Source organism: Nuphar pumila, chromosome 3, assembly GCF_984573655.1.
Source record: "Nuphar pumila chromosome 3, dmNupPumi1.hap1.1, whole genome shotgun sequence".
NCBI lineage: Eukaryota > Viridiplantae > Streptophyta > Magnoliopsida > Nymphaeales > Nymphaeaceae > Nuphar > Nuphar pumila.
In genome coordinates this window covers 131026151-131040151 of record NC_143251.1, presented here as the reverse complement: position 1 = coordinate 131040151, position 14001 = coordinate 131026151, and the positions used below count along the sequence as shown (strand labels likewise).

Here is a 14001-nt window from a genome sequence, read left to right as displayed (position 1 = left end):
AGCTTCTCATAACTCTAGTTAGGACCAAAGGCCATAAAAAGTTACAAACTATATATAAAGGGGGAACATCCAAACAAAGGAAGGTACAAACTAATTTTGAAAATTGATTTTAAAAGTGTTTTTTGGCAAAAATCCAACATCCAAACATCGTACGAATGTGATTTCCATGGTCAAAGACCTAAGAACCGGTTCTTGTAGCAATTTTTTTTTTGATGTGTACGTAGGATTTTATAATGTACTAAAAATCAACGGTTTGAAATTTTTGAAGTTTTAAAGGTCGTAAAAATCCAATCTATGCATAAAAAAGTTCTCAATAAGAGTAAGTTTTTAGGTTTTTTATCATGAAGATCACATCCGTGTTGTCTGATTTTCCAATAAATGCTTTTATATATTATTTTTTAAAATGGATTGGCCGATTTCTACCTTCTTTTGGTTGGACGGTCCCCCTTCCCTGTGTATACATATATGTCATCAACTCAATGATTTTTTCCATTTGTTGCAACATCCACTAGCTTGAGATGTTGATGGTTCATCTTTATTTTAGAATGACTTTTGACAATTTTTCTTTAACAAAAGGGCATACTATGAGTACATAATTATACGGTGGAGTTGCTATGCCCCACAATGTGGCATTTAAATCTATATAATTCACCATGTATTACAAAACCACAAAAATTATACTTTATTATCCATCTTAACTCGTCCATAAGTCCACCAGTTTTCAATTTTCCATGTTGGATTGTTATCTTCCACCGTCCAACGACCTTTAGGGCATGATTTTGAAATTTAAGAATACAAAAATATGTTTTAGTATGAAAATGGGAAAAACTAGGATCGACAATACACCTAAGGCTTAAGAAAAGGGTTAAAGGCGAAAATGAAGGAATATCTTGAAACAACAACAAAAAGGCTGAGTTTACTTTATGTAACTTCAATCTCACACAAACTCCTAGGACTCAATTTTGAAGGTTAGAGGAAAAAAATGGTTGTTTAAGATGAAAATTGGTAGATTTTGGGTAAATCATACTTCTAGGGCTTGAATCTATCAGAAACCCCAAAATCAATGGGTAGCCTTAGAAACAAAGTTTAGAGACGAAAAAAGTAAAAAAATGGGGTCAAAATGACCTCCAAAAGTGGTCGGTCACCACTTTGCCAACACCGATAATTAAAAAAAAAGGAAGACTTGTGTGATACAAGGTATATCGTACGAGACAATACGATACACCCATGTATCACACAACACAGTTCGACGTGGGCTGTTGATCATGATTTTGCCAATACAAGGACATTATCGTATTGGTTCTCCTACGAATGTGTTGAGACAACGTATCGTATCGTATGATACGATGCAATACTGATAACATTGCCTCTTGATGTTGTAATGAAGCAAAAGAAATACAAGATAATGCCACTAAGGGCTTTAAGAGAACACAAATACAAAGAAGCTATGTAACACAAACTCTTCTAACAGGGCACCACACCTACCTCTCACCCACATCCATGCGGGTGCGACACTTGGACACAACATCCTTTGTCAAGTGAAGTCAACCACATTGAGGTCCATTTCTATCTAAAAGTAGATTCATATAACCCTAACCAAGCCCTGTTTTATCTATATTATATAAATAAATACATAAATTTACACATATACACAATGTTTACTTAAAACTATTAATATATATATATATATATATATACCTTTCCTGTATCCCTATACTCAAGTTTTTTTAAAGTGCCGCATCGCCACATTTGCACCCATATCCACACTCGCACCTATGTGACATAACAAAGAAGCCACTTATGGACCAAATACAATCTTACAAAGGAGATACACACTAACAACTAATAAGAGAGAAGACATAAAAATATAATTTTGAATTAATCACAAATATGCTTCAAGAAGCATTACATACAAACTAGATGAGGGTTCTATTTATAGATCCAAGAATGAGAGGCAGTCCAACTAGTCGTTTGAGTCAAAAACATAAAAATAAAAAAATAGAAAATCAGCAAAAAAAAAACAAAAGGATTGTGCAGCCCCTACTAGGCTGCCCCTATTACAAGATAAAATGACTAAAATATCCCTAATGAGTATTTCATTTTGCATACACAGAAAAATATTATATACATATATATTAGATAGATACAATATCTTAACACCCCCCTCGAACTCATGGTGCAATAACCGAGAGTTTGCCAAGGAGAAAATGAAATCTAGGCACCAAAAACGCTTTGGTGAAGAAGTCCGTCAGTTGATACTCAGATGACACATTTGGCAACGTGATGGTCTTCTTCATAAATTCTTCACGAACGTAGTGACAATCTATTTCAATGTGCTTGGTTCTTTCATGTAATGTATGATTGCACGCTATGTATACTGTGCTCTTGTTGTTACAACACAATCTTGAGGGTTTTGCTTTGTGAACTCTCAAGTCTTCTAACAACTGTCTAGAAGTAGTTGTCCCCATTGCACAATATTTTGATTTTGTGTTAGAAAGAGACGCCCGTTGTTTCTTGCATCTCCACGAAATTAGTGAGTCACCTACAAAAATACAAAAACCGGTAGTTTAACGCCTATCATTCACATCTCTACCCAAGCATAGTCAGAATATGCAATAACTTCTTATAAAGAAGAGGATGAAAGAAATAAACCATAGTTTATTTTGTTTTTAATATATCTAATAATTCTCATTATAACACTCATGTGTACTGTAGTAGGGGCATGCTCAAATTGATTAACAAAATAAATAACATGAGCAATATCAGAACGAAGAATAGAGAGATAAGATAGGGTTCTAACCATTTGTCCATATGTTGGGTCTTTCAAGGGCTCTCCATCATCTTTATTCATCTTAGCGTTGATGACCTCTCGGGTGTCAATTCTTTTTTCATAAAGAAACCTAGATCATTCTATTATCTCAGTAACATACTTAGTTTGAGACAAAAAATAACCATGAGGTGAATATGCAACTTCAATACCAAGAAAGTAACATAAAAAACCAAGATCTGTTATATCAAAGTTGGACTTGAGACATCTTTGATATGACTAACTCACTGCTTATCACCTTCTGTGATAATCATGTCATCCACATAAAGCAACAAGATAACTATTTTTCCATCAGAAGACTTAACAAACAATGCAATGTCAGTATAACAGGATTTAAAACCTAGTTGAACTATCACAATATTGAATCGATCATACCAAGCCTTATAGGCTTGTTTTAGGCTATAAAGAGCTTTTCGCAAACGAAAAACTCTTCTATGTGCCAACTCTAAACCTGGAGGAGGTTCCATATAAACTTCTTCGTTAAGGTTACCATTTAAAAGGACATTTTTAATATCCATCGAAAAAATAGTCTATTTTTTAATTGAAGCTATAGAGATGTGGGTTCTAACAATAGTCATACGAGCAATGAGAGTAAATGTTTTTTCATAGTCGATACCTTACTCTTGACTATATCCTCTAGCTACAATACTAGTTTTATATCTCTCTAATGTTCCATCACTTTTGGTTTTATCCTTGTAAACCTACCTGCATCCTATAATTTTCTTTTTTTTTTTGGTAAAATATGAATTTCTCAAGTTTTTGCCTTTTTTAGAGCTTCTAATTCATTATTCATGACACTAATTCATTCTTGATGTTTTTTAGCCTTATTATATGAAGAGGGTTCTACATAGGAGTGAATGACCATTAGACACACTCTATAATTGAGTTCAAATGATTCATAGGATATAAATTTACTAGGTGCTTTAGACATTCTCATGGATCTCCTAACACTAGGTTGATCTATGTCTTGACCTTGATAATACCTCTCTAATGCACATGGAGGATGTTCTTGAGTTTGACAAGAATAAACATGTATTTCATTGTGAGGTTCAACTATGTCAATAGAAGTATCGTTTTCATGTGCATTATGAGTGTCATCATTGTTACTCTCATGCACATCTTGAATCACATTACTATCATTCACATCATCAATATCATTATCATGCTCAACAATATTACCATCATGCATTTATATTAAATCAAACAAAAATGAGTACTCATGCGGTTTCTTAGACTCATTTTTTCCAAAACCATTTTTTTTCAAGAAAAGTCACATTTTTTGAAACATAAAGTTTGTCATTTTCAATATCATAACACACCTATATCCTTTTTGGTTTTTGGCATAATCCAAGAAAACACAAGGGATGACTTTTGCGGAAAGATTGTCATTTGTTAGAAAAATCAAACATTTACAACAAAAAAATCTTTTCATTTATAGTCAGGAGGCACTTTAAACAAATTTTCGATAGGAAAAATATTTTCAAGAATATTTGAAGGCATTCTATTAATTAAATAGATCACCATAAGGGCGACTTCAACCCAAAATTTTTTGGAACATTTTTGGATATGAGAAGAGTTCTAGACTTCTAGTGGTTTCAATAATGTGTTGATGTTTTCTTTCGACCAACCTATTTTGTTATGGTGTATATGGAGAAGATCTTTGATGAAGAATTCTTTATTGATTAAGGTATTTTTTAAAATCATTTGATAAAAAATCTCCTTCCGAATCAGTTCTAAAGATTTTAATAGACTTAAAATTGATTTTTGACATATCTATAATTTTTTTGAAAACAATCAAATACTTCAGATTTGAGTCTAAGAAAATAAATCCATGTGTGCCTACTATAGTCATCCACAAATATAACATAATAAGATACTTCTCCTTTAGGCATAATCGATACGATCCCCGTACATCCAAATGTATTAACTCAAATGGTTCTTTAGAAACAAAATGACTAGGTCCAAAAGGTAAAGATTTCATTTTTCTGAGAATACAATCTTCACAAACTAATTCTTTTTTTATTACAATTTTCATGAAAAGAAAATACATACAATTTTGATATTTTTGGATGTCCTAATCTCTTATGCCAATTTTGAATGTCCTATTCAACAAAATTACAAAAAACTTGATTGGAAGGTTCTAAGTTATACATGACGTAGATGTCCCTTCTTTTATAGCCTCGCCCAATCGGCTTCTCAGACTAGATATTTTGCACCAAGCAACCACTAGATGAGAAAGTGAGCATACCTCCATGGTTGATAATTTGAGAAACAAACAAGAGTTTTAGATTTAGTTTAGGTACTATTATAATGTTTGAAACATCAAAACTTTCGCTATTTTTCGAAGAAATTTTTATAGTACATAAACTTTGAATTTTTAAAGATGTTCCATATGCGGTTGAAACCAAAGTTACCAAAAGCGTCACATAAAGTGGGGAAGCTCGCTTCCCCCTTGCTTTCCCTCTTTTTTTTAATTATTTTTGTATTTATTTTTCTTTTTTCGCTTCCCCCTTCTTCCTAGGCCGATTCTGAGACGATTCCTGGTTTGCTTCTAAGTCATCCCACCCTTCCCGCTTTCGCTTTCTTGACTGACAACTCTGGTTGAAACATAACTCTTTGGGGGTTAATGTGACATTCAGATATTATGGACTCATTAGGAGTTATATGAAAGGAGGCATCGAAATCAAGAATCCAAGAAGTCCTACTAGAGACCATGCGTGTAGAGACGACCATGCCATATAAAGAAGAAGTTTGTCCTTTGAATAGTGGTTGTAGAGCTTCCATAAGTTAATCAAGTGACATGTTTTCAACACTTTTGGAGCCTTCATTTATACCATTTTTCTTGAATGATGGCCCCATAGAGGCCACTCTCTTTTCTTCTCTTCTATCTTCCTTTTTCCTTTTTTGGGCAAAAAGGTTACATGTGGCACAATTCATTAAAAAAATGACATGAATCGTTAGTGGCACAATTTTATACTTTACAATGGATGCCACACCACATAGTTAGTGTCATTGAGCCTCACGGGAATGAAAACGATAATTTATCATTCATCTTCCATGAATACAAGAGAAGGAATGAGAGAAAAAGCATGAGATAGGGAGAGAGCAAGATAGGATAGAAGCAAGGTTCTTTTAGACACCACAAGCTGATGATCTCGCATCCACACGAACAAGCTTCACTCGGATCTCAATACCGATGGCTTTGATACCATGTAAATAAGCAAAAGAAATACAAGAGAATGCCGCTAAGGGCTTCAAGAGAACACAAATACAAAGAGGCCCCTTATGGATCAAATACAATCTCACAAAGATGATACCCACTAACAACTCATAAGAGAGAAGAAATAAAAATATAATTTTGAATTAATCACAAATATGCTTAAAAAAGCATTACATAAAAAGTAGAGGGCTGTATTTATAGAGCCAAGAATGAGAGATGGTAGGTTGTTCAGCTAGTTGTTGGATTGCCTCCAATGACTAGTTGGACTGTCACAACAACCATTTAAAAACCTAAAAAAAAGCAGAAAATCAGCAAAAAAGAGTAAAAGGACTGTGCAATGATTGAAATACCCCTGATGGGTATTTCAGTTTACAACTGTACATACTCAGCAAAAATATTATATATATTATATACAAAATAACAACAACAACAACAACAACAACAACTACGCCTTCATCCCAAAACAATTGGGGTCAGCGATATGAACCAAAAAAGAAATTCATTTTGGGTCTTCCACATGAATCCTTTTCCTCCAATCATTTCTATCCAATGCCATGTTCTCGGTGAGGTTCAAAGCATTCATATCCTTTCCTATCATCTCCATCCAAGTCTTCCTAGGCCTACCCCGACCTCTTTTAACTAATATATTTTTCCATTTCTCCAACCTTCTAACTGGAGCATCATTAGGCCTTCGCCGAATATGTCCAAACCACCATAAACGATTCTCTCGCATCTTATTTTCAATGGGTGCAACACCTACCTTCTTACGTATCTCCTCCTTCCGGATCTTATCTTTTATTGTATTTCCACACATCCATCTAAGCATCCGCATCTCAGCTACACTCATTTTTTGAATATGATGTCTCTTGGCAGCCCAACATTCCGTACCATATAGTAAAGCGGGTCTAATAGTCGTCCTATAAAACTTTTCCTTCAACCGCAATGGCATTCTACGATCGCACAACACTCCAGTTGCACTTTTCCATTTCATCCACCCAACCTTTATCCTATGATTTACATCTCCATCAATTTCTCCATACTTTTGAATGATGGATCCCAAATATTTGAAATAATCATTCACCGGTATTTCTTGCTCACCAAGCTTCACTACACTCCCATCACTACTTCGTTGCTTACTAAACCGACATTCCATATATTCAGTCTTACTCTTACTCAACTTAAAACCTCTAGCTTCCAATGTCTGTCTCCATAATTCTAACTTAGCATTAACCCCAGCTCTAGACTCATCAATCAAAACAATATCATCAGCAAACAACATACACCACAGTACATTTTCTTGAATTGATATCGTAAGCTCATCCATCACTATCGCAAATAGGAAAGGACTTAAAGCAGATCCTTGATGTAACCCAACCGTTATCGGAAAATTGGTTGTCACCCCTCCACAAGTGCGGACATTGGTTACTACTCCTTCATACATATCTTTAATTATACTAATGTACTTGAGAGAAACACCTTTCTTCATCATTGTCCACCAGAGAACGTCCCTAGGTAATCTATCGTATGCCTTCTCTAAATCAATAAAAACCATATGCAAATCTTTGTTCCTCTCTCTATATCTTTCAATAAGTTGTCTAAGAAGATGTATAGCTTCCATAGTTGATCTTCCAGGCATAAAACCAAATTGATTATCCGATATCATGACAACCTTCCTCAACCTAGACTCAATCACCCTCTCCCAAAGTTTCATAGTATGACTCATGAGTTTTATACCACGATAGTTTGTGCAATCTTGTATATCACCCTTATTCTTATATAAAGGCACCAAAGTACTCTTCCTCCACTCATTAGGCATCTTATTAGTTCGCCAAATCAAGTTAAAAAGATTTGTCAACCATTCTAAACCTTTATCTCCCAAGCATTTCCAAGCCTCGATAGGTATACCATCTGGGCCAACTGCCCTTCTTGATTTCATTTTCTTCAATGCCACTACAATTTCTTTCTTTTGAATCTTGCGCATGAAGTCACGATTTATCTCATGAAAAGGAATGGAGAAGTCTCCAAGATCTTGAGCATGACTATCATTAAATAGCTTATCAAAATAATCTTTCCATCTCTCCTTAATCTCCTCATCTTTGATTAAAACCCTTTGCGTTTCATCTTTGATACATCTAACCATACCCAAATCCCTCGATTTCCTATCTCTCATCTTTGCAAGCCTATAAATATCCTTCTCGCCTTCTTTGGTATCCAACTTGTCATAAACCTCCTTATATACCTTAGCCCTCGCGTTTCGAACTACTTTTTTAGCTTCCTTCTTTGCTATCATATACTTCTCCAAATTCTCATTATCACGACTCTTAGATTTCTATAACACTCTCTTTTAACCTTAATAGCTAATTTGACATCCTCGTTCCACCATGATGTATCCTTACCTATTGGTGCACCACCTTTAGACTCACCCAATACCTCTTTAGCCACTTTTCTTATGCCACCCGCTATCTTATTCCACATTGATTCTGAATCCTTCTCGACACACCAATCAGCTTCCTTAACTACCTGCTCTACAAACATTCCTTGTATGTAAAACTATATATATACGAAATAAAAAATATATATATTCACATATATGTAAAACTATATATATAAATATACATATTTGATAGATACAATATCTTAACAGGTGTTTGGGCTGCATAGCCTCTTCTTTATTATTATGAGAAGTCCTTGTAGGGTTGGTTGAGAATAGCCAATGTAATTGCCAATATTATAACAATGCCACTCTTAGTGGTGTAATACAGGATATGGCCATAAATCAAATAAAACCAAAGGAAGCATGATACAAACAAGAAACTAAACAAATAATGTAAGTTTAAGTGTTTAACACAGCTGGTGCAATTGCCAAGGTGTTTCATAGTGAAAAATTATGAAAATGCCCTTGTATAGTGTAGACTAATATGTTATACAGGATGTTGGAGATCTTCTAATGACCCATGGTTGTGACTTGCGAAATGGTAAGTACTTCGTGAAGATCATTAAAATCTCATGATGAGGTGTAGAAGTCTTGTGCGACATCGATCCTTTTTTTTTTACCTTTCGAGCTTTCCCATAAAGGTGGATGTGAATTGTCATGCAGGAAAGACTTGGTAAGGAACTAACATCTTTTATGGTAGAATCAATAGCTAAACAACTTAAAATGGGTGACACAATGCCTACATTAATAAGACAATTAATTGTGAGCAGTCAAATAGTCAAAACTGGACTAAGATATATTTACTATTTGTAGTAGCTACTTGGGTTAATTTTAGCCTAAACTACCTATGATGGTTAGTGTGTTTGCAATTTCTTTTGTTAGTGTTACATAGTTTAGCTGGTCATGACTGTTGATATCCCAGTGGCACTCTTCTGGTTTCACATAATCTGCCGTAATTATTCATGTCTGCTAATTTTGTTTCTTATTGCATACTGTTGCCAATATTCGTGAAGTGAATCTGATTTATGTGATATGGCTCCTTCTTTCATGCAATACTGTACAACTGTTGCCTTTGATGGTACTATGTTCCATTGTTTGACAATGTCTATCGCAATCTGTTTGAAATTAATGAGGATTCATCAGTTTTGCTTCAGTATTGGCTGTTTTGTTGTGATACTTGTGTTTGAAAGCATTCATCTGAATCAAAAGTAAATATGACTTTGCTGATCTGGACTCCTATTACAGGTGTCATTTGCCCATTTTATACTTGGGGATGGAATACATGCGGACCCATTGCTTTAAACTTGCTGAACAGGTATTGATTCTATTTAATCCTTTTTATGGTTTTTAAGGTGCTTTTGTACTTTTATATGAATGACATCAGTGTTAGAAAGTGACTTTGAATACATTAGGTTCAATAATGAACCCATACATGCACATGAAGTGCGAATAAACCCATTAAAGGGAACAACATAAGCACATAATGTGCTAACACATAAACCCACACAAGGGGCAAAAATATGACTTAAAGTCATAAGTTGAATATTATTGAAAGAAAGGGAGAAGAGGGGAAAAACCCCTTACAATGGAGCAAGAGCTCCTCCAAATCTCTAAGAAATACAAGGAGGAGACCCCTATTTATAACACAAGAGAGGAGCCACAAAGGGGGCTCCCAAAGGAGTCGTTGGGGGCTCCCCAACGGTCACATTTGTGACCGTTGGGGGCTCCCCAACGACTCTTTGGGGAGCCTCCCTAGGTGGCGCAAACCCAAAAAAATAGAAAAATAAAAAGAAAAAATAAAATTAAATTACAAGCATATTCCGAATGGAATATGCGTAAAACTGGAAATGTCTAAACTACCCCTATGCCTATAAATAGAAAAATATATATTTTATATATATAATTAGGATAATATATATGCATATATACAATATATGAATATGTATTATCCTTTATATATATAAAATATATATAATATTACAAAGGTTGAATGATACATTTTAACACCCCCCCTCAAACTTTGCGTGGGGGAACGAAAAGATTGAAGAAAGCAAGAGGAAGAATCTCAAGGCTTCAAGAGCCTTTAGTCTGAATGCCATTGAAAATGTAAATGTCTTCCTCGAATGTCTTTAACGATGAGCACCTTCCATGATCTATCAAAGGTACTTCCTTTTCCACTTATATTCAAGATCCTGTGGAACAACAACAAAGAACAAGTAAAAAATGTCTTTGCACTTTACTCAAATGGAACTTTCCTAACAAGGTGCAAAATTATATTTATGCAAGATCACATGATAAAATAATTACTTTAGCATGAGGAAAATTTAGAAAAAACAAGATTTCAAAATCATATATCATGTTAAATGGTAAGCGGAAGCAAATTATGCGGAAATGAATTGCAAGAATGCATAATTTATTCATAAGGTCCAACATTGGACAAACATAACCCCATAATGGGGAATAACACAATGGTCCCCTAAGGGACACCATAGTAAGCCTACGAAGAGGCATAAGTTACATATGCTTTATTGAATGAGATCCTAAAAAGCCATAAAGAGCCTATGCATATATTATCATGAAATGAATTAATACTTAAAGGAATCATTAATGAATCATGCTTTAAACATGTAATGAAGTGCTAAACAAAAGAAACGACGTCTCCAAGCATACTTTAGACAAAATAAACACAAGAGTTCACAAGGTTTTAAATCCATTTACGAGGCAACACGAAGAGTGTTATTTGAGTAGAGAATCTTACCCATTTAGGAAAATCTCACTCAATTGACAAAAACACATTTTGCATACAAAAGTGGCCAAAGAACCATAAGCACTTAATATATGCCCAAAAATCAACTTGATTTTTAAAATATGCATATCAAAAATATGATTCACTTGAATATCTTAAAACATAAGTCATGAATGAAATTTTGCAAATTTCAACAATAGTTCATCCATTACAAATCACTACCTCATTAGTCCTCCAAAACCCATAAATCAAGTGTATTAGCTACTAGATCAAGAATATAAATATAATGTCATTAAAGACCAAAGACACACACAAAGGTGTGCAAAAGAACCTCTTGTCTACATATAATAATACTTGAAATGAGTGCATCTACGACAAGAACAAGAGAATACACGCCAACATGGACCAAAAGCATCTCTTGTCAACGTAAAAATACACTCAAAACAAGTATGTTCAACTACTAGAACAAGAGTAACAAGCCAACCATGGGCTAAAACACAATACATCTCTTGTCTACATAAGATGACACTTGAAATGAGTGAAATAAGTCAACCATGGGCCTACATCTCAGCGACTAGAACAAGGACACAAACGCCAACATGGACTAAAATCACACACCATGGTGTGAATCAACGTGCCTTGTCTACATAAAATAACACTCAAGACAAGTGTGTTCAACTACTAGACCAAGAGAGCAAAAGCCAACAAAGGGCTACCAACACACGAAGGTGTAATAAAATTCTTGTCTACATATGATGACACTTAGATAAGGGGCATAAAAGGAGAAGACTTTTGAGGCAATAAAACTTGTAATGACAAACATATAAATAAAACCTTGAAACAATATTCTTCAAAAAAAGAATACTCATAACAATATCATTTTGAAATAAAATGTGTGAATATACACACACCAAGAATACTTGTGCATAAGAGCACAAAACATAAATGTGCAAATGCACTCATATGATTCATAAACAATAAAAGGTTGGGCAAAAAACCCCCAAAACCTTGATTTTAATATACCTTAAAACATTTAAGGTTTTAAACATTATATATCCATCACATTTATATATAAATAAGAGCATCCATAAGATCAATGGCCAACATTAAACTAGTGACACACTCATATACCAAATCATTCTAGAGTCCCAAGGTGCCCATAACTCATCTCAACCACCATCTATAATATGGTAAGTGGACAAACTAAAATGACATAACAATGAGTGCCACACTCATAATTAGAGATCATATACCAAATCATTCTAGAGTCCTAAGGTGCCCATAACTCACCTCAATCACCATCTATAATATGACAAGTGAACAATCTAGAATGATATAACACGAGGTGCCCATAACTCACCTCAAAAATCTCTAATATAACAATATGGCCATAAAAGAATTGATGCATCATATGACAACATGTGATGGATAAAATAAGTGCCATTAAAAATCAAAAGAATACCTTGGCAACAAACATAATGACATGAAGAATACATCTTGGGATAATCAAGACAATCAAGCTTTTTAATCAAAGGAATCACAAGAATCGTAATGGTTCACAAAGAGAGTTTTAACTCAAAACTCAAAAAAAGAATATTCAATAGTACTTGAAAATTTATAGATTTGGGATAAAAATCCCATACAACAAGTTTTAAATATCCTTTGATTGTGATGAGATATGCGGAAACGTACAAAGTGCTATAAGTACTTATCATGTTTTATAATGATTTAAAAAAAAGGGTCAATATCTAAATTCATTATATTTTTCACAAAAAGAAATGTGCATAAAAGCTTCATAATGTAAGAAATGTCTACAAAGAGACAATACATATGCAAGCACAAAAAGATGTGCACGAGGGCACTCATACAATATTTGAACAAATACACACCAAGGTGTAAACAAACATGCACTAAGGCATGCATTTCATAGAAAAGAGGAAATGCATACAAGCGCAACTATTTGAGAAACAAATGTATATAAAATACAAAAACACACAAAAGGGAGCAAGTATGCACTTTATAAAAAGAGCAATCCTTGAGATTTTTCAAACTTTTAATTATGCAATTATATGCTTGATAAATGTAATTTAGGACAAAGAGGACCATATGATGGTCAACATAGACATCTTTAGAGATATAAACAAGAGGTTTTGAAATCTTATGTGAAAAATACAAACCAACAAGTTTGTAAAGTTGTATCAATAAAATTAACGAAATCTTTTATACCAAAAAGATGTAGTAGACACACTATGCATTCTATATAGTGTGAGAAATTCTTTTAAAAAATCTTTTACAATGGTTCGAACAACCTATTTATCACAAAAAATCCTTTAAATAAACCAAAATCATTGAAACATCTTTAGGAGTTCTTATCATTAACAAGAACTACTTAGGATTCATAAAGAGGTAAGCTACAAAGATTTAGATAAGAAAATCAAAGAATATAGCAAAGAACACTAATTTATACAAGAATTATATAAGTTACAAAAAGATTTACCAAAAAAACCAAACACAAGAGTTTTTAAGCAAAGATCATTAATTTAGCAAGAAATCGTATTTAAAAAGTTAACTTATAGGTTAATCGCGAAATTCTTATGAAAAATCATAAATCTCACATAATTGAAAAATAATTTTGCAAAACATAAATTACTATTATATGTGATGAGAAATCGATAACTATATAACCAAGAATTATATTTTTGAACAATAAACAAGTTTACCAAATTTAAAAGTAGATATACGAACACGCGAAAAAGTGAAAGGAAATGATTCAA

At 33.7% G+C, this 14001-nt stretch overlaps 1 protein-coding gene across 3 annotated transcripts in view; it reads left to right on the top strand.

The window, feature by feature from the left end:
* The window catches only part of APC6 (anaphase promoting complex 6), a 54225-nt gene that overhangs the window by 25312 nt on the left and 14912 nt on the right, over nt 1–14001 (top strand). For all 3 annotated transcript variants that reach the window (XR_016430919.1, XM_090000089.1, XM_090000090.1), the window contains exon 11: nt 9727–9796. Coding sequence is in view for 2 of the 3 variants with exons in the window: in XM_090000089.1 (XP_089856215.1) it covers nt 9727–9796 (70 nt within the window). In the remaining variant the exon portion in view is untranslated. The remainder of the gene's footprint in view (nt 1–9726; nt 9797–14001) is intronic.